Raw genomic sequence first — 22,834 nt, 5'->3', positions numbered from 1 at the left:
TTTTATTTTTATTTTTTTATAATAATAATAATAATATTCGAAAATATTCAAATATCTGCCAATTTTTAAGACCAATATTCGAATATCATTTCTGAGGTAAGTTACCAGCCCTATTACACTTATGGGTCCGTTTGGTTCCATTTTGAACACTGTCTGAGTTAAATTAACACTGGACTTTACTGTGTGACATCCCTGTCGCTCACACCCTTGTACAAGTACATCGGGACGGAGCCAGATGTTCCAGCTGTCTAGGTTGTCGTACAGGTGTTGCTCTGAAACGGCGTACAATATTACAAGGGCAGAGTGCATCAAATCACACGATGCGTCTCTGCCTCACCGAGTCCAGTACAACCGACAAAACATGACACACACACACACACACACACACACACACACACACACACACACACACACACACACACACACACACACACACACACAGCTCTCCCCTTCGCAGCCGACACTTTCACCGAACATTCACAAGTGGACTCGAACCAACATGGCTGACAGCTGGCCGTTATTACCCCCCAAATGACTCCTCGGCGTGGCTGGTGCTGAATAATAAGAACAGGCCAACTGTCTGAAATGGAACATAATCGTTACGCCATCATTTCATATTACGGTGCTGTGATTATAATTAAATAAATCATAGTAATTGTCGAAACGCTTGTCGTTAAACACACGTCAAGAGGGGGGCCGGCCCATGTGCTATTTCAAAATAAAAGTCAACATCAAACTGACAGGTCTGACTTAATCCACTAAATGGTCACATTATACAGTGTGATGTGACAAAGGCCATGGGTTTCCATGGCAACCTGCACAATTTTCATCGAACAACGCAATTCCATTTGATGAAGCGGGAGTGCAGAAACATGTAAAAATATGCCTAAACAGTGTGGGACTTGTTTTTCCCCCACAAATGCATTAGGCTTAAAAAATACAGCACAAAAAAGGACGCAGCATTGCACTGTAGCAGCACAAGCACATCAGCATTTATCACCCACCACTGTGTATATATATATATATATATATACACACACAATAGATCAACTAAAAGAAAATAGATTAGGTGCAGACTTACATTACGTTGCTGTCCCACAGAGCACAGTAAGGATTCAAGGTTCCCTGGAAGACACACAAAAAAAGAAGACTTGTGTTCATTAAAGTAGTGAGGATGATGATGATGATGATGACGATGATGGTCGCTGTCGTGACGATGGTCATCATCATGCATCAACATCGTCGTCGTCATTCTCACATTATGCTCTTTTGTCAACGATTACATATTGTGGAAACCTTGTATGTCCAAAAGAGCCCTTCTAATGTAGTTATTATTTAGTCACAAGCTTGACTTGTTAATACTATTCATTAGTTCAATAATTGTCAAAAACCCAGAAGTACATTAACATCTACACTTTCACTAAACAACTATTAAAGCACAAATAGCAGATCTACAAGCGTCGGCTATTTTCTCAAACTTTCGTGTGACACTGTAGCAGCGATGAAGTATACGGCTTTAATTTACGAAGAAACATAAAAGAAAAGTTGAACTATCGTATCGAGAGATAGGAGGTTTCCGTCGCGACTGGCGACGTTATGTGCTCTTTTGTCACGATTACATATCTGTCCTCCCGTAATAAAGCCTTCAGAAACGTCTTTCACGAGCCGGGAACACAATCCTGTAGCATCATAAACCATAGGCTACTGTACAACCCGTGGCATGTACTGCATCACCTTGCAGTGTCCCTTTTCTCACACACACATAAACACACACACACACACACACACACACACACGCACACGCGTGCACATGTCTCCTTTATCTCTAAGATGAATACAAAACACTGGGGTCGGGGAAAGGATTGTCCTTGTGCGATGTACCGCACACAGTAAAACCCTCAGTGTTCATTTAACTACCCGTTTTGTGCACTCTGAGTTAAAGGAACACAGGACTTTACAGTGTGGTAATGCTGACAATCTGGAGAATAGATGCAGTGTATTATATGCACTGTGTGGGTATGCAAACTATAACCGTATAAAAAACTATCAACCGTTTGTTTGTCAGCTAATGCACTAAAAACCAGTGGTGGAAAAAAGTACTCAAATGTTTTACTTATGTAAAAGTATCAATACGGCAATGTAGAAGTACTCTGTTACAAGTACAAGTCCGGAATTCAAAATTGACTTGAGTGAAAGTACAAAAGTATTGGTATCAAAATGTACTTAAGGTACCAAAAGTAAAAGTACTAAAATGTTTGAAAATAGCAGATCTACAAGCTCGCGACGCCTTGTGAGCTTGTAGATCGGCTATTCTCAAATCGCCTAGGTATAAAATAGGGCTTAATACATGTTTTATAATGTATTAATTTATATCTAGAAGTAAAAGTATAGACACTTGGAAATACTCCAGTAAAGTAAAAGTACCTCAACATTGTACTTAAGTATACAGTACTTGAGTAAATGTACTTACTTTACACCACTGACTAAAACCATTGAAAAAAAACGAGTCTCTCAATGGATGAAAGAGGCCATTAGTTAAACAAGATAAAGAAGAATTCAGCTATTTGCTCTTTGACATAATACCCTGAGGTAAAATTCTATGGAATGAGTCATTCCTGCATCTGGCATTGATTATTGAAGTGCTTACATTTGCCAGGTGAGCCAGCTCAATCTCTAAGTGAGACTCCACCACGACCTTGGGCTCAGGTCTGACTGTCACAGCGATGACCTTGGAGTTGACAACGGTGTGGTTCCTGTGTGAAGCAGAGACACAAAAGAAGATTGGTATCAAAATGTACTTAAAGTACCAAAAGTAAAAGTACTAAAATGTTTGAAAATAGCAGATCTACAAGCTCACAACAGTTGTGAGCTTGTAGATCGACATACAGTAGGCTTTTGAATAGCCTATGTATAAAATAAAAGAAGTGGTTAATGTATGTTTTATAATATAATAATTTATATCTGCAAAGTAACTAGTAACTAAAGTTTTCAAATAATTGTAGTGGAGTAAAAGTACAATATTTGCCTCTGAGATGTAGTGGAGTAGAAGTAAAAGTACTGAAAATTGGAAATACTCCAGTAAAGTAGAAATACCTCAAAATTGTACTTAAGTACAGTACTTGAGTAAATGTACTAAGTTACCACTGCTTTGCACCAGTTCTATCAACTGCCACTGCAGAGGTTCACACGTTGAAAACACAACTTAACATGTTTTACTCTAAATTAACCACTTTGTCCTTGGATAAAGTGACCCATATGACCACTACTGCCCAGTCTCAACAACCTCATCAAGTGCCTTGGTATGAATAATAAAAAGAAACTGAAGGTTTTAGTTTAGCACATTCACCCTGGCCTTCCTATTTATAGTTGAAAATTCTCAAAAAATACCGTAGGTCTATTTTTATTTATACTCCGGTATCGTGCTGCGAAAATAGCAGATCTACAAGCAGTTTGAATCAGGCTTAAGTGGTTAAACTCAGTCTTATCACTTAAAGCAGGACTATGTCACTTTTTTTACATTATATACATTATAACTTATACATTTGGAGTGGTTGTATTTTGTCTCCCTGCTCTTCTATTGAGACATTTAGATCGTGTCAAAGGTCATGTCTCACCTAGACACAGGATCTGACACAAATTTTTACCCGATGGCCAAGATTCAATTTATCCCCTGAGCAAGCAGGCAGGCTCTATTAGCTCAATGGTAAAAATGTTCAGCACTTGGGTTCAAATCCGGGGTGGAAGAGGAAAATGACATAGTGCAGCTTAGGATGGGCAAACACATGTCTGTTATTTAGCTGTCATACAGTAGACTACGTTCATACAAAACTGGACGCTTCCAGGGATATCCTGGAGACAGTTTATGTAGTGGTATATGGCATTGGTTCTCAAAGTGGGGTCCGGGGTCCTTGGGGGATACCAGGGGGTCCCCAGCAAATATTAATATAGCGTCACAATCATTTTAACCACTTTAACCATAATACTTTGGCTATAAAATAGCAGATATACAAGCTCATAAGCTTGTAGATCTGCTATTTTTGAAAAAAATCCTGGCACAAACATATTTTTTGAGACAGGGGGTCCGCAAGCCCCAAAAACCCCCCATCCTTTTGGGGGTCCTTGACATGAAAAAGTTTGAGAACCACTGGTATAGGAGGATATGTGGTCCTTACTTTGGTGATGGTAGCATAAGTCCAAGGGTCTTGTAAAGGACTGTTCCCAGAATGAAGACCGGAGATCCATCGTTGTCTATTGAGAGGAAAACAAATGGTTTAGCTCTGCTGTCAGGATATCATTCTGATACACTGGTGTCTCATGATAAAATGATAATTATTGCTACCCGGGATGATGTGTTTTTTTTTTATTAGCTTTTGACCTCAATGGTGTCATTCCAAATGTTAGTGTCTGCTCGATGTGCAGTAGATAAAAAACACTCCAATTATATAATACCAATCTTTTCAAGACAGAATTGAGAGCTGTTCTGTGCCAATGTGCACACCAGAAACACACTGGCACACAGCACTATAGTACACTTTTGCCAATAACACAAATACATTTTATTATAGAGAGTATGCACATGCGTCACTTTTCCACCGGGATCTAGACTCATCTAGACTGAGTGGCAAAACATTGAGCAGCATGGAGGCATTGGAGTTTGGAAGCGCTCGTTGGAAATCACTCAGTGGTCCTGCGTACCACCGGTTTCTAAATGTCACATAATGCAGGAGGCAGCAGGACGTTGTGTTATTGAAAACGAGCGCCTCCAAACTCTGACACTTGGAAAAAAATAATCACCTGCACGGAATGTATAGACAGAGAGTAGCTCATAACATGTCTACGTGGATTTTTATGAAACAAAAAGTTTGCAGATAGAAAAAGAGGGTAATTCAAGCTTTCAGTACAGCTGCCATGTTGGTGAGTTTAACGGCGTTTAATACAATCAGATAGGACTTTTCTGTAAGGATGTATGGGCCAGAAAGTTGTTTTTTTTGCCACGGGCGTTCTCGCATAACTTCCGGGTACGATGATGTCACGCGCATAGCCTCTATATTAATTATACTGTAGCTATTTTTGGATAGGTGTTAATTATACTGTAGCTATTTTTGGATAGGTGTTAATTATACTGTAGCTATTTTTGGATAGGTGTTATTTTTACCCTGTCGTTTGTTGACTAGCGTTCATGCTCATTTACTGTACTCTGATCTTGCAATTTGCAAGTCGCTCTGGATGAGAGCATTTTGCTAAATGCCTAAATTAATACAAATTATTATAATTGTAAATTATTATAATTTCCGGCAACCGATACCGATTTTTATGTCCCGTCGGACAGGCGCTAAACTCCTCTCCTCGCTCAGCTTCTTTCACTGTCCAAATTAGAGTGCCTTGCGATTAGACATGAGGCATACATCCCAAATCAATCCCTCATTTCCTTATCTTTGATATACCCCAGATAAGACTGATTACCAATTAACCAAATTGTCTGGCACTGGATTGGGGATATACTGGATTGGGATATACTCTGGCCCTTTGGCTTAGCTTGAAAGGATGCCGAAAGTGCTGAGTCAATGGCAAAAATTAATGACGGAACATAAGCACAGGGAAGCGCGCACACAGGCAGTGATCAAAGGCTGGATTGCTCGGGGTTTCATGTCGTACAAACAACGGCCCGCCGTGGCATAAAGACATTGTATTGCTCATCCCGTTTCCCCCCCTCCTCCCCAATGTAAATCAAAGGTGATTTAGAGTCTTTGTCTGATGGCTTATTTTATGTTCTGTTCCTATGGTAGTAAACATTGTGGGATCATCCTTCATTATGCATTCATCCCCCGGATTAAACCTGGCATGAGACAGCGTCCTGTGCTACATCATGTCCTTCTGCAAGGGTTATTAACTGAAAAGAAACTGTGTACCACATGAACACAAAAAAAACCCTACAAGTTACACAATAGTATAGCATAATTCAATAAAGAAATAGTTCAAATGAAATTTCTCCAGTGCCTACACAGGTACCTGTGAATTTACCATTCATATGGGGCATAATGAATGGCGCTGACATCCAGCTTCCAGGGGGAATGGAATTTAATCATACGTCTTAGAGTGCCAAGTTCAGAGCATTATGCAGCCACATTACCTGCTGACTGGGAAACAAAGATGCCCTTTGGGATGACCACTTTATCTTCCGAGTTCCTGGCCCAGTCGACCATGCCTTTACGACCCTTCATGGGGAAGTTGATGTCGGTCATCACAGACACCGCTGGAAGTCTCTGAATGCTGGCCACTGCAGAAAAACATAGACAATACCAATCAGTACAGTACTGTATTTCATCCATCCAATTTCAAGGGGGAATCGATTGAATTTTCATAGCCTGTTACGGGCTGTGCATAACCTCACACAGTAATGCAACTGAAGTTGCTCATTGTTTATCTCAAGTCTTATGGGGAAAGTACCTAAGTATATTTACTCAAGTGCTGTGCTTGAAGTACAACTTCAAGGTACTTTTAGTTTACGTGAGTACTTCCATTTCTTGATACTATACTTACATCTAAGAGGCAAATGTTTACACTTCTTACTCCAATACAATTATTTGACAGCTTTAGTTTATGGTTGCTTTGCAGATTTAGATAATTAATAATTAATCAAAAGTTTTTATTAAAAAATCTTATTCCTATTTTCAAATAGCCTAAGCATAAAATAGGACTTAGGAGTGTAATGATCAATGATTAAAGTCCCATAACATGATATTCTGTATATGACTGATATGAAATGGGAATTCTGCATAATGAGTACTTTTACTTTTGCTAAGAATATTTTGATGCTAATACTGTTATTTTTACACTGTGGTATTGCTACTTAAGTCCAACATCTGAGTACTTCTTCCACCACTGGTCTCACGGACCTGTCTAGCTCTGACTAGCGTGGATAAGAGTTTAACCACATGAATCCTAGCGTTCGCATACCACCTCATAATAATGATGAAACCTAATGGTAATGCAACTGAAGTTAGTTACTCACTGTTAATCTCAAAGTCTCATGGACTTAAGGGGCTGTTCACACCAAGCACAGACCTTTTTATTCATGCTTGACAGACCAAGACAGGTCCGTGAGAGTCTATAACTATATACAGTAGATACAGTTTTATAGATATAGCTTTCTAACTCAAGTGGATGGCAGAGTCCACACCACAGCTATAACGAAGGTGAACAATATTGTCAGTTATCTTTATAGTTATAGTACTGCTTGTTGTGAACCGTTAATGTTAAGAGTTTAACCACCTGAGCCCTCCGTTCCTATTCCTCGTGTTTCTACATGAAAATAGGCTAGCTCGAGCTTGTAGAGATTTGATGTAGAGGGGGGAAAAAGTAGACCCCTGGGGGACTCCGGGTCAATGAAGTTAAAGTGGTGAAGAAGGATCGTTGTTGTGATGTGAGCGTATTCTCTGTCTGTCCTGGTGAAACCTCATAATAATGATGAAACCTTGCGGTAATGCAATTGAAGTTACTCATTCTTAATCTCAAGTCTCAAGGAGCTGTCAAGGTCTGAAGTACGAGAGCGCGTACGAGAATCGGATCATTGTTGTGTTGTGTGAGTGCTTTCTGTCTGCCTTGATTAAACAACGGGCCCGCTCCAAATCAAAGATACAATTAGCCGCTGGCAACGGCCAGTCAGGTAATCTCCATAATTATCATTTCATCTTCCCTTATGGGTCTGCTGCAAACAGCTGCTCCAATACCACTGTAGCATTGGCATGGTAAACGCCTAAAGGATCGATTTGAAAAGGAAGGCGCTCAGCACTACCAAAACGTGCCCCCGTAATGTAACAGGTATCGCATGGTTCTGGTCCCAGTCAGGTGGTACTCTAGCCTGGTAAAGCCCCTCCCTCCGGAAATCTCATTTCCATTTGATTTCAGGAAAGAGTCTGGCATAAGAACCTGTGTGTGTGTGTTTTTGTCTGTGGGCTGGAGTTGGGCGGGAGTAATACCGTTGACTGACAACCCCTTCAGCCAATCAGCAGTTGTTCCCCTTCAGCCAATCAGCACTTCGTTTTTACCACCACCAGACCAATGTGACGCAACGGGACTTTTGAAAGGCCCATGCCGAAAATAGGTTGCCTTATTCGGATACATGCGTGTCACTGCCCGCCCCTGCCGGTTCTCTGAATTCTTATTTTTAAATAGGCTCTGTCATGATTAATTGACCACATACAGTATATGAAGTTAAACAACTTCGATATCTTTTATCCGTGCCTCAAAAAATAAGTTTGAGAGCGTTTTCAAGTTTTAAAACCAAAACCAAAAACAGAGGACAGAAAACAATGGCTGCCGTTCCATTTTGGTCGGCTGCACTCGGATCTATTCGGGTTCACTCGAACTCGCCACCTGATTGGCCAACTTTCGCTGTCAGTCACAGAACGATGAGCGAGGAGGGCCTCTACCAGGCTAAGGACGCTGATAGGCTCGTCCACTTGGTGGACGACGAAAAAAAGCCAAATAAGCCCTCATGCCAGACTCCTTCCTGAACTGAAATGGAAATGAGATTTCCAGAGGGAGGGGCTTTACCAGGCTAGTGGTACTCTATGGTGAGGGTGAGGGGGAATTTGAGGCTAATCCCGGCATTGATGCAACAGCAGCATTGTTCCTCGTGCTCCGCCTGTAATACAATTTGAAGCCTGGAAGGACTCCATGTACAGTAGGAGTGTTGGAATCTCTGATAACAAGTGCGTGCGTGCGTGCGTGCGTGCGTGCGTGCGTGCGTGCGTGCGTGCGTGCGTGCGTGCGTGCGTGCGTGCGTGCGTGCGTGCGTGCGTGCGTGCGTGCGTGCGTGCGTGCGTGCGTGCGTGCGTGCGTGCGTGCGTGCGTGCGTGCAGTGGTGGAAGAAGTACTCAAATGTTTTACTTAAGTAAAAGTATCAATACCGCAATGTAGAAATACTCTGTTACAAGTAAAAGTTCGGAATTCAAAATGTAATTGAGTAAAAGTACAGAAGTATTGGCATCAAAATGTACTTAAAGTACCAACAGTAAAAGTACTCATTATGCAGAACGTCCCATTTCACAAGTTTTCAAATGTATAAAAAATCTTTTGAAAATAGCCGATCTGCAAGCTCACAATGAGTCGCATCGCAACAGATTGTGAGCTTGTAGATCGGCTATTTTCAAAGAGCCGAAATGTATAGTGCTGAAGTGATTGAATGTATTGTAATAATAATCTAAATCTACAAAGTAACTATAGTAACTAAAGTTTTCAAATAATTGTAGTGGAGGTAAAAGTACAATATTTGCCTCCGAGATGTAATGGGGTAGAAGTAAGAATACTGAAAATTGGAAATACTCCGGTAAAGTACAAGTACCTCAAAATTGTACTTAAGTACGGTACTTAAGTAAATGTACTTAGTTACTTTCCACCACTGCGTAAGTGTGCGTGCCTGTGTGCGTAAGTGTGTGAGTGCCTGATTTATACTTAAATGCATGGTGGTGTCGTGCACCGGAAATAGCAGATAGATCTGCTATTTTCACAAGTGTAATAATACACTTGTAGTGTGTGTGTGTGTGTGTGTGTGTGTGTGTGTGTGTGTGTGTGTGTGTGTGTGTGTGTGTGTGTGTGTGTGTGTGTGTGTGTGTGTGTGTGTGTGTGTGTGTGTGTGTGTGTGTGTGTGTGTGTGTGTGTGTGTGTTTGGGATCATCCAGCAGCAGGCGTGAAATCATAGTGCACCATGGGACCCCGTGGGAGCTGTAGGTATAGTTGGTTCAGAAGCACCAGATGTTGTTGAGCAGCAGCAGTGTTTTAGGAGGGAGGGGGAGCGTTAGTCATGGGGCACCAATGTAGCAGCGCAACAGGGGACTGGAATGACAGGCGCTCAGATCGCTCGCTAATTCGGCAGGTAAATGGGGATTTATACTCTCCACTGATGGGCCTCGAGAGCACAAAATAAAGTGATAATTGGGGTTTTTATGATGCTTTTGGAGGAAACGTTCAAAGGCAGTCAAGGAATATTCCCCCCCCCCCTCCCATGGTGTTAATGGTATTGTCTCCATTAGACACGTGTCCGAGTCAATTAACATACCACGCAGTATACTGTGAGGAAGAAGCTATATGGCTGCTTGTATCTAACCTTTATATTATACCATCACTTATAATAGTTCTACAATACATTAGGATATTTGACAGCTTGTAAGAGCCTAGATGTCTCCACTAGGACCCCCTACATTTATATAGATTTGGCCGTGGACCACCATCCGCAAATGTTTTGTGCCAGGGACCCCCAGAAGCAAAGATTTGAGTTAAAAATTTATATTCAAAGATTTGCACAAATGTTCAAGATTTTTTTTAAACAGCGCTATGAGCTTGTATATCTGCTATTTTTGGAATAGCCAAAGCTAAGTGGTTAAAATGATTCTGAGGCTATGTTAACTAATTTAGCTGGGGACCCCCTGGTAGCCCCCCAAGGACCACTGGTGGTCCCCGGACCACTGGTTGAAAACCACTGGCCTATCTTGTTATGGTTCAGTTTGTCCTTCAGGCAGCTACAGTATAACTATGATCTCTGCCCTGTGCTCGAGGCAGAACTACTGTACCACAGTGACATGAGTGTTAATGTACTTCTGACCATGATATCATGTACATAAAGCATAACCACCTCCACCTAGAATATTGTCTCGACTCCTATGTGCCTTATTGATTGCTGATTGATCCAGAATTCCACGACAAACTGTATAACCATTTAACATATACACATTACTGTGGAAAGTAACTAAGTACATTTACTTACTGTAAGTATTGAACTTAAGTACAATTTTGAGGTATTTGTACTTTACTTGAGTATTTCCAATTTCCAATACTTTTACTTCTACTCCACTACATCTCAGAGGCAAATATTGTACTTTTACTCCACTACAATTATTTGAAAACTTTAGTAGTTACTTTTCAGATATAAATATGACATTATGAAACATACATTAACCAGTTTAGCCCTATTTAGGCTATTTGAAAATGGCCGATCTACAAGCTCACAACGAGCTTGTAGATCGTCTATTTTCAAATATTTGAGTACTTTTACTAAATTTAGAATTCTGGACTTTTACTTGTAACAGAGTATTTCTGTATTGCAGTATTGGTACTTTTACTTAAGTAAAGATTTTGAGTACTTTTTCCACCACTGTTACTGTGTAACCATTTCGGCAGCAACATGTATCAGCTTTTGACCCCATCGTAGAGCTGCTAATTACTATTTTCATAATTGATTAATCAGTGAATTATTTCTCAGGTGTTTTTGATTAATTTAGACTTTAAAATTGTGGAATAAGGTAATACATTACGAAATGCTGGCAGACGCTCATTACTCATCGGGGACACAGACATCTCGAAATGGCTGTGTTTACCAAGCATTCAAAAAACACTGCTTTTCATTCTGTCATTATGAAACAAAGACAAAGATTAGCATTTTGGTGTGGCTCCAACAGTGGTGGAAAGTAACTAAACACATTTACTTAAGTACTGTACTCATACGATGCGACGCGTTGTGAGCTTGTAGATCGACCATTTTCAAATAGCCTATATATAAAATAGGATTAAACTGGTTAATGTATGAATTCCGGACTTTTACTTGTAACAGAGTACTTCTACATTGCAGTATTGATACTTTTACTTAAGTAAAACATTTGAGTACTTTTTCCACCTCTGTAAATGGTGCATATTAGAAGTTCTTATATTTTATACCACAAACTAAAATCGCATTGCAATCGTTCAGTACTAGTGACAGTAGGCTACTATGCAGGCCATCGACCCCAGTATAAAACATAAGTATGTCAAGTGGTCGCTGTCGGGTGGAAACATTGTATGTCCTTAACTGTTACTTTACCGGAAAAGGAAAAAGATAACCTGCGTTGAAATGGATACAATGTAGTTTATTTAGTCACAAGCTCTTGTTAACACTTTTCTTTGGTTCAATATTTATAAAATCCACAGACACACTTAAGCACTTCAACTTTTTTGAGCGAAAATAGCTTGTAGATTGGCTATTTTCATACTTGTGCGCGACATCCTTGCATGACGATATATTTACGGAAAAAACAAACATAAAAACATTGAAATATGGAGATGCAAGGTTTCTACCCAACGATTCTTACACTGTAGGTGCGTTTGTTTTGTGACATGAATGTTTACTTATAAAGTAAGTTTCCAAACTGAAAGCTTTTGTAATCAAGGTTGTTTAGGGCTAAAAGTAGGAGGACATTGGAGGCTGCATTTTGGTGACAGTGGGTATTTATCTAAGTGTCAAAGCGGGGTGCCATAAATTAGTGTGGAGGATGATGGGGCAATATCTTACTCAGCCAGATGCCTTCCATCTTGGCTTATACAAGTATATCCACAGCTGCTTTCAATTCCTGGAATCATAGGAGCCAAAAGCAACAAACAACAAACAAACATCCAACCTGTTAGGGTTTTTTGTTTTTGTTATGTATTTTATTGGCCACTAAAAAGGTTTGCTTTATCCAGGAACAGGCATAATGTCATTTGGCATATCAGCTCAACTTTTACTTTTTCTAAGTTTTATCTATGCATGTGTAATAGAGTTGTATTGGGTTCCACTTGCTCCCCAAGTAATGTCTTGGTTAACCTGGCATTTTATGTTTCTTTTTTTTTCGTTTTCGTGGTAAAACAAATAGCTATAAAATAGTTCTTAAGTGGTTAATGGGCATCAGCTCATTGGTACCTACTGGCATCATGTATGCATGTATGCGTGCATACTGTACGTGTATATGTCACCCAAGGAAAGTTGACCAATCACAGCGAACTACACAGCTCAGCTGACACTGCTACACCAATCACAGTCCCCACAACAGTAAGCTGTAGGGTTGGCTCATAGACATAAATAGTAGAGATGTAGGCGCTGGGTGTATTCCATATTTGGACATAAGGGTCGACTCAAGATTCCATATTTGGGCATAGATGACTCATGACCTAGTTCACCACGATGACACGAGCAAACCCTGCTGGTCTGTACAAAGCAGGCACAGATTCAGTCAGGAGACGGTTTGACTTCCACCTTTGATACATCGGTCCCCTAAGCTTCAGAGTTAAGACGTCCTAACGCTTCCACTGACTGGAACGTCTGCTGCAGACCTGGAATGGATGGTGGAATAATCTCCAAATTACGTGGGAACGACTTCTATTAGGCCTAGATTAGACCAAGATAGAAAATCACTGCAACGAGTCCTAACCACTGGCTGTAGTTGAAATGACTCAGAGTGCGGACATTATTCAAACACTGGACATAAAGATTGAGGGGGTCCTGCAGTCAATTCAAGAAGTTAAAACAGAGTGAATGAGGCGAGAGACACAGAGAGAAGGGGAGAGCGTAATATCTGAGGAGATATCGTCCACCACCAACAGACAACTCCCATCCCCATCACAGTCCGTGAATAGCAGCAGCATTGATGATGAACTACCGCTCCCGGAAGGAGTGAAGTCTCAATATATCCTGACTCGGGTCTCTTGTTCCGAGTGTACGTGTGCCTTGACGTCTCTCTTCAAACACATGAAGGGGAGCCACAACAAGCTCTCCTGCCACATGCTGAGGAAAGAACACATCCCTTCAGCAGCCCTGTCAGCAGATAATAAGCTCTATAACCAGCCAAACCCAAGGAGACACGGACAAACCAAGATGTTACAGTCATCAACAGGTTACCAAGACGTTAGCTCATCCAGGAGAAGTAAAGACACAGCAAATGTCTTACACAGGACAGCGACAGACACCTTACATCTCTAAAGAGTGACAAGAGTTTCAGAAAAATATGGATGCACACCAGCGCGTCCACACTGGAGAAAAACCTTTCCACTGCAAACACGTGACAAGAGTTTCAGTCGGTTAGCCACTTCAACTTCAAACACACCAGTGTTGCCTCTGAGATGTAGTGGAGTCGAAGTATAAAGTATTGAAAATTGGAAATACTCCAGTAAAGTAAAAGTACCTCAACATTTTACTTAAGTCCAGTACTTGAGTAGATGTACTTAGTCTAGTCTTAATCTATATGGTCGGCTGATGGTTGATTTAAGCAGTCACACCTGACCCACCTGAGGAAGACGAATTGGACTCAGAGCTGGTTGTGATGACACACCTGTTGTGCATCGAGCAAATCGATCCACACAGGATGAATCAGCCACCCCCTCCCCCCCCCCCCACACACACACTCACACACACACTCAGGGAGAGCCTCTGTCATGGCAGGTTGTTTTATCCGCCTGTGTCTGGATCTTATTTCTGCGTGCCAACTATTAACGATTGTACTACCTAAGGGCAGGGGTTCTCAAACGTTTTAGTTTCAAGGTCCCCCATAACTCTGAGAGTGTACAAATGGAACCAAATGGACCCGTAAGGGTCCATTTGGTTCAATTTGTACACTCTCAGAGTTATAGACCTGTAAGGGTTCATTTGTTACTCCCTCAAGGAACCCTGATGCATGCATACCCCAAAAAAAGCTGTTCCAGACAGCTGTCTCCTTTGGTGCCACACCTTACAGAAAGAATACACAGGTCTGTGATACAGTACTGTGTGTATTTTATGTAGTGTACTCCATTAGGCCTAGATAAAGAGCAGCCTCCTCCGGTTATCATCCCACATCTACAGTATACATTGTTTGTTTCAGATGCATATTTTTTTTGCTATTCCCTGGGCCAATATGTTCCGCCTCAGTGAGTAATCGGCATGCGTTGAAAGCTAATTTTTGCCAAAGAATACAACACTATTCTATTGACCATTCACCCAAGTGTCAATATATTTCTATCTATTTACACTCTCTCTCTCTCTCTCTCTCTCTCTCTGTATATATAGCCTATTCAGTATATAGCATAAGTACCCTGCAAGTAAGTTAATTCAACTATTCATCTTTTCAAAAGTTGAGATACAGTATTTAAAGGAGGAGTTCACCCAAAAAATGATTTATTTTCTATCAATTGCACACCCCATGAAGCCTTGAATCCATGGATTTATTTGTGTTTTTGTCGCATTCCTAAGCCAATAATTTGATGCCCGGGTGTATTTCCGGTAGGAGACACAAAGAATCTACTTTGTGTCTCCTACCGGATACATTAGCCGGTAGGAGACAGGAATCAAATTATTAGCTTAGGAATGCGACAAAGGCTTCATGGGGTGTGCAATTGATAGAAAATAAGTAATTTTTTGGGTGAACTACTCCTTTAATGCGAGCATGCATCCTCGTTATCTTCAATGTAAAGCCTTCAGACTTCTATGAGCTTTGAATAACGTTATGAGAAAATCTTGTTGAGCAACAGAAATGCTGCCTCTTTCAATCAGAAACACTCACGTCAAAGTAGATTTAACCATTTATTGCAACAAATGGAATATAGTTAAGCTTGGCGTTAAAGGCTCCGCTCATGGAGATATTCCCTGAATTTTGTCGAAGCAGCCTGCTAAGCATATATTCAGGGAATGCGAAGCAAATCCCCCATAGGGATACAATGTCAACAATAAGCAATACATTGCCATTAGTTTGAATTAGCAGATATACATGATAATCACAAGAATTTGAGCCTATGCCAGACTCTAAACAAAGCAGATATACATGGTAATCACAAGTATTTGAGCCTATATGCCAGACTCTAATCAAAAGGTGGAGGCTGGGGTGGAGGAGGAGCTAGCAGAATGCATTGGTCAGCAACCAAGAAAGATCTAGTGAATACGAAGCCATTTTTAAAGGAACCCCTTGCTAATGCGTGAGTTGTGATTGGAGTATGAATATGTGACGTAATGACCAGCAGCGCTGTGAATGGGGAATAGAAAGCTGATGTTCACATCAGCTAACTGACAGCTGATTACAGCTTTGGCATGCAAGACTTCCGTGTCCTGCATGAACTAACGCTATGCTTCATTTAAGATTACAGATAATATATAGCCTACTCGCCTGTATTGGGGCGAGTATCTATCTCTCTATCTAGTATTATTCTGTCAGTCTGTTTCACCAGATAACAGCATAATCCTGTCTCATTAAATAATTAGTTATTATTATTTAATTAACTAGGGAAGGAAAGCAATTTACATGTTTATCAAAATTGAAAGTGTTAATACATTTTAATATCAATTTGAGCTGAGCATCAAGTAAGGCTTGTGTTTGTGGACACATCATGTCTCATCATTAAACACATTTTTAGAAGGATCATTCATTGCATCATGTTTGGTAGGCTACTGTTTGTTGTCACTATGACAATAACATGCCACAGAACAATATCGTTGCTGTCGGGTGGAAACCTTGTATGTCCAAAACGTACTTATCATCAGCAAATGGGGGAAAAATAACCTCTTTTCCAATGGACCTAATGTAGTTTAGTCACAAGCTCTTTAATACTTTTCTTTACTCTAATATTTTTTATCCCACGATTTTGCAACCCCATTTGTTTCACCCAGCACCAATTGTCTAAGTAATCCTGGGCGCTACACTCCCTCTGCCAGCCTAGGGAGAGCCCAGAGCCGAGCTCATGCCTCCTTCAATGCATGAGAGCTAACAAGCCTTCTTATCACCTGACAGGGGGGAGTTTCCCCGGTAGGACGTAGGGCGTGGAAGGAACACGTTATTCCAACCAGTTTGTTTCCCCTCCGCCAGGCGCCCCGGCTGACCAGGGGGAGGCAGTATAGTGACCAGGATTACTGCATGTTTTTTGTGAGGGTACCTACCCTAGGGGACACGGGGAGAACATGCAAACTCCACACAGAAAGGCCCTTTCGCCAACCCCACCTAGGGTATGGGCACTGATGAAGTGGAGGAGAGGACACGCCCCCCCAGCGCCCACAGCGTCCCCGGCGGGAATCGAACTCATGGCAGCGCTACCGACTGCGCCACTATGCCCCCTCTTTAATACTTTAATACTTTTCATTGGTTATATGTATAAGACACACTTAACCACTCTCACTTCTCGTTTCAATACGTTTAAAAAAATAGCTAAAATAGCATATTTGAGAGGAAATAATGGAGATACAAGTTTTCTGCCCGACAGCAAATGATGTAAAGAAAGCAGGGAAGAAACCTGACTCCTCTACAGAACATGCCTGATACTAGCCTGGGACCAGACGAATCTTCCAGTGCAAAAAAAAAATTGCCCGTGGCGATTTGGGTCTGGTACCGCTCCGTTGTGAATCCATTTCCTGCTCCTGAAGTCTGGGGTGACCAATCAGGGCCCAGTCTTCAAATATAGGAGACTGTCATTGGTAGTTGGTTGTACAGTAGGTTTAACCAATTGCGTCCAGAGCCATTGTTTTGATCCCGCCCCTTGGAAAAAAAACTCATATCCACGCAGTGATATAGTCTGGCTATACGCGAGGCACCACCACTGTACATGGGTTTCTTCGCTCTCATGAATAAATAAAGGACTGTGGTTCTATTATTCCATTACTAGGAAGACACAAAGCGGTGTCTGGTTAAGAAATGAAATGCCACAGAGACCCTCAGCTCATCTAGGAGTCTGCGGCACGAAGTCTTAACGGCACCCAGGAGAACATTCCAGAAAAAGAAATATTGCCCAAAGTCTCGAATCGAGACACATTTAAGAAGACGAGGAGTTATGATCCGGGAATCATGAACAGCGGTCAGCATAAATGTTGGCAAGATCATTAGAGTTGTACAGTACGGTTTTACCTAAAACTTATGGATTCCAGTTTAATAGCTCTTCCATCAGAGCGTTCACCACGGCATAAATTATTATTGGACTCGTATAGCCTTGCAGGGGCCGGGGGCGTGACAACAAGCAGTGGTTTATATATTGTAGTTCTAATCAGTGGTGGAAAAGTACTCAAATGTTTTACTTAAGTAAAAGTATCAATACTGCAATGTAGAAGTACTCTGTTACAAGTAAAAGTCCGGAATTCAAAAGTACAAAAGTATTGGTATCAAAATGTACTTTAAGTACCAAAAGTAAAAGTACTAAAGTGTTTGAAAACAGCAGATCTACAAGTTTGTGAGCTTGTAGATCGGCTATTTTCAAATAGCCTAGGTATGAAATAGGGCTAAAGTGGTTAATGTATGTTTTATAATAAATATAATAATGTATATCTGTGAGTAACTAGTAACTAAAATTTTCAAATAATTGTAGTGGAGTAAAAGTACATTATTTGCCTCTGAGATGTAGTGGAGTAGAAGTAAAAGTATAGACAATTGAAAATACTCCAGTAAAGTAAAAGTACCTCAAAAATTGTACTTATGCAAAGAGTAAATGTACTTACAGTAGTTACTTTACACCGCTGGTTCTAATTAATATTAGTTGATGCAAAAAGGTACTATACAAATAAAGATTATTATTATTATTAGTAGTAGTTGCAGCAGAAGTATCTCAATAAATCCAAATCTTTTTCATTACTAGTATTCGTTGTAGTTGCAGTATTTTATTTATTGAGATACAGCTGCTACTGCTACTAAATTTCTAGTAATACATGTTCTGCTTTAATTCTAGGTACATTTAATGGCATAGAACAGATGGGGTGACTCAGCAGTGTTTTATTTCGCTATGTAAGTAAAAGAGTGTAATTACTTTTACGCTCAAACATCACTCATCTGCCTCGATGCCACAGAGCAGTTATTCAAGGTGAACTGTATGCTACATGTGTAGGTAGCATAGTGCTATACCGTAACTAATCCCTGCATTTGAATTTCATCGCTGTCGGGTGGAAACCTTAGTCTAAAATGGTTACTTTTCCAATGGAGCCTATGTAGTTATTAGTCCCAAGCTCTCGTTAACCCATTAAGAGTTTTAAAAAATATATATATCAGTGGTTCTCAAACTTTTTCATGTCAAGGACCCCCAAAATGATATGTATTTGGCCACGGACCCTCATCTCAAAATATTTTGTTCCAGGGAGCCCTCAGTAGCAAAGATTTAAGTTACAAATGTTAGCAGATAAAAAATAGCAGATATACAAGCTCGTAGCGCGGCACTTGGTGCCGCGCTACGAGCTTGTATATCTGCTATTTTTGAATAGCCAAATAAATCTAAAATGACACGGATGCGTTCCAGGTCTTAATGGGTTAATACTTTTCATTGGTTGAATATTTATAAAATTCACAGACACACTTAAAGAGATAGTTCATCCAAAAAAATTCTATCGATTAGTCACCCCATGGAGACTTGAATTCACTGACATGTTTTTGTTTTTGTCGCATTCCTAAGCCAATTGTTTGATGACCAGCGGTTCCGGTAGGAGACACAAAGGAAACTCTTTGTGTCTCATACCGGAACCGCTGCCGTTCATCATCACATTATTGTCTAAGGAATGCGACAAAAACAAAAAAATATCCATGAATTCAAGTCTCCATGAATTCAAAGTCATTTTGGGGGTGAACAAATGACTGACATTATCCCTTTCAAAGCTGTTTGGAAATATTTTCGCTCCGTCTGTGCGACACTCTTGAATGCCGAACTAGGGCATTAATTTACAAAAAAAAAGAAGAAAATAAAGTTGAAATATGGAGATACAAGGTTTCTGCCCGACAGCAACGATTGGTGATTTTAAAGTAAGTACAGTAAAGTACAGTAGTAGAGCTTGACTCGCGCTCCGTACCGAGTCGATTTTTGGACCACGGCGGTAGTGATAGCCTTAATGATTGGACAAGGTGGCTTATGTCCCTGGAGTCACTGCCTTCAATCCCTAGGTAAATCCAGGTGGGGAAATTGGAATGTAATGGCTCTCACCTCCCTCGGCCAGCTATACTGTAAAGATGTCCTAGACCAGGGGTCTTCAACAGGGGGTCCGGGACCCCTAGGGGGGTCCTCAGAGTTACTACAGGGGGGGCCGGCAAAACTTTGTGTGATAGGATATAGCGTCCATATTCTGAGGAGAACTTTAGCCAAAAATAGCCGATCTACAAGCTCACAACGCCTCGCAGCGCGAGGCGTTGTGAGCTTGTATATCGGCTATTTTCGGCAAAGAGGTTTGGTGTAGAGGGAAAAAAGAGCAGACCAAGTACAGAGAGAAAGGTCAAGTTTACGAAGTAATGACGGTTTAAGTGGTTAAATGTCTGAAAATACACTTTAACATGAATCCAACACTGAGTATAGTTGCTGTCAAACAAGTCTATGAAGCTAATCTATGAAATCTATGGAAAAGTTTAATCTGCGACACAGTTTTATACAATATGTATAGTGGGGGTCCCTACTTCATCTCTCTCTCAGATAGGGGGTCCTTGGCCTGAAAAACGTTGAAGACCCCTGTCCTATAGACACTATAGCAGCACTACTAAAACCATACCAACCGATAAAATACTATGAACTGGCTATACTAACTCCGATTTGTGAATGGGCGCAAGTAAAGAAAATCTTAAAAAAGCATTGCGTGCTCAGCAAGTCTTCCCTGGCCAAACAAAAAGGTCAAAATAATCCTGTTGCCGAGAATAACCTGAGCACGCAAAAAGCCATTCGCTTTCAATGTCTAGGGCACAGCAATTATGTAATTACCTGCAAATGTTATTTAGTTGTCGATGGCTTAAAGGAGCACTTAACCCATTTTCGACCTTATGCTCGTATAATTGGTCCTCACTCACGCTCATTATAAGAAGGTACCGTTTCTGTCTACTCGCTCAGAGGAGTGTCTCAGAGGAGAGCTGTGGACGGTTCGGAAACCTGACTCCCAATGATATCATCGGTAAGCAAGATTTTCAAACGTAATTGTTTTTTATCGACACAGTAAAACAATGGCTTCTATTTGGGCACACTAACATTCCTGGAAGGGAAAGACTGAAGTTTCAATTAGCTTGGAATTAGCCCCGTCTATGATATCACTGGTAGGCGGGTTTCTGAACTGTCCACAGTGGGGATAAGGTTGACAATGGGTGATGCACGTGACGCACGTGAACAACAGTAACATCTTCTTTAGCCAGTCAGAAAGAAGCGCTCCTCTTCTAGGGATTGAGTGTCAGGTGTTTTCGTTAGGAATGTAGCATGTTACGGGCACAAGCTCAAGTTTTAATTAACATCACTGATTTGCAGTCATTTCCCACCCTCACTCTCACGTACCAATGCGTCGTTTCTCCTTAATTAATGACGATGGTGAGAAAATCGACAAGGCGTCGGCACAGTGCACAAGGATTAGTGCACTGGTTCTCAACATGGGGTCCCCAGCTGAAGGACTGATAGTTATTTACCAAAAGTGACCCTTACGGATCTGTAAATGTGAGAATGTATAGATGGACCCCGTATGGGTCCATTTGGTTCCATTTGTACACTCTCAAAGTTGAATTAAGACTTGAATTAAGAGGTTTCCAAAGATAAAACATCATATGAAATGGGGTTCATGGCCTAATGCATATCAAACTGGACCTGAGTTGGTTCTGTACTTTTCCTGTGTGTGTGTGTGTGTGTGTGTGTGTGTGTGTGTGTGTGTGTGTGTGTGTGTGTGTGTGTGTGTGTGTGTGTGTGTGTGTGTGTGTGTGTGTGTGTGTGTGTGTGTGTGTGTGTGTGTGTGTGTGTGTGTGTGTGTGTGTGTGTGTGTGTGTGTGTGTGTACTGTAGTTAATAAAGCGTTACAATCATGTTAACCTTTTTTATCAATATTTTATAATTTGGCTATTAAAAAATAGCAGATCTACAAGCTCGTATAGCGCGGCACCGAGTGTGTGTGTCTTACCTAAGTTGCCGGTCATCAGGTAGGCATTGTGGAAGTCCTTCATGCCCAGGCCTACAATGTGGATGAATTCCTCTATGACCTGCATGAGCTCCACTGCGCCCGGGTAGATCTATGGACACAAGATGAACAGGACGTTTACATGCAGTCTCAGCCATGCCTGATCAAAAGCAGCAAACGCAGTGGTGGAAGGAGATGTTTTAAGTAAAAGAAAGCCACACCGCAAAGTAAAAAATACTCTGCTAAAAGTCCCAGTATTCAAAAGTTCTATTATTGGCATAAAAATGTAAAATGTAATGTAAAAGTACTCATTATGCAGAATGTTCCATTTCACTAGTTTTTAAATGTATAAAATGTATTAAAATTCATTGAAAATAGCAGATCTGCTATTTTCAATGTAAAAAAAAAGAAGAAATTCAATAATTGTAATCGAGGCAAAATAATCACTATTGATTTGAAGTCATATCTCCTAGCCCTAGTAATAAGAAGAATGCAAACCATACAGGACATTATAAAAGAGGGGAGAAAAAAAGCTCACAAATGTTGGCATCACAGACCTAACCACTTGGTATCTAGCACACAGGATTGCCTGGCTACCCTTCTAAAACACAGCAACAAGTCAATAGGTTTGGGCGGCCTTTAATGGGAAACCAGCTATCAGTATTGATTCAAATCGTTGCTGTCGGGCAGAAACCTTGCATCTCCATTTTTCAGATTACGCCGGAAGATTGGGAGTGAGTCTGTATAGTTCTAATTGCAATGGGGAGTTCATTCCACAGTTTGGGAGCCAGAAGGGAGAAGAGTCTGGGACGTGTGGAGCGTTGTCCCGGATATTAACAAGAGCTTGTGACAAAATAATAACTACATTGGATCCATTTGAACAGAAAAGTTACGGTTTTGGATACATACAAGGTTTCTGCACGACAGCGACGGTAAACAATATAAATGAGGGGAGAATAAAAGCTTAGAAAATGGGTGTCCTTAACGGACACTGTCATCACAGATCTATCATCTAACCACTGGGTGGTTAGCACACAGGATTGTTGCCTGGCTACCCTTCTAAAACGGAGTAACGAGTCAATAGCTTTGGATGGGTTTGTGCGTCCTTTAAATGAGAAAGCAGCTATCAGTGTTGATTCAAATGCAACAGGGGAGCTTCAGCACCAGGGTCAGCCAAGGCCTGTCACTGCTGCCTGACTACTAGGGCTTGGCAAATAAC

At 40.9% G+C, this 22,834-nt stretch overlaps 1 protein-coding gene across 1 annotated transcript in view; it reads right to left on the bottom strand.

Annotated features, from left to right (window-relative positions):
* adgrb3 (adhesion G protein-coupled receptor B3) overlaps window positions 1-22,834 on the bottom strand; it is a gene marked incomplete at its 5' end in the record, with an annotated part of 241,112 nt that overhangs the window by 86,289 nt on the left and 131,989 nt on the right. Inside the window, 5 exon segments of the mRNA XM_080448668.1 lie at window positions 1,082-1,125; window positions 2,648-2,753; window positions 4,173-4,248; window positions 6,131-6,277; window positions 21,619-21,727. Of these exon segments, the coding sequence (XP_080304794.1) occupies window positions 1,082-1,125; window positions 2,648-2,753; window positions 4,173-4,248; window positions 6,131-6,277; window positions 21,619-21,727 (482 nt within the window).

The sequence above is a fragment of the Gymnoscopelus braueri genome (genome assembly GCF_963280865.1).
Source record: "Gymnoscopelus braueri genome assembly, chromosome: 14".
In the NCBI taxonomy this organism is placed as follows: Eukaryota; Metazoa; Chordata; class Actinopteri; order Myctophiformes; family Myctophidae; genus Gymnoscopelus; species Gymnoscopelus braueri.
The sequence above is the reverse complement of the archived record's forward strand: the minus strand, read 5'-3'. Positions and strand labels throughout refer to the sequence as shown.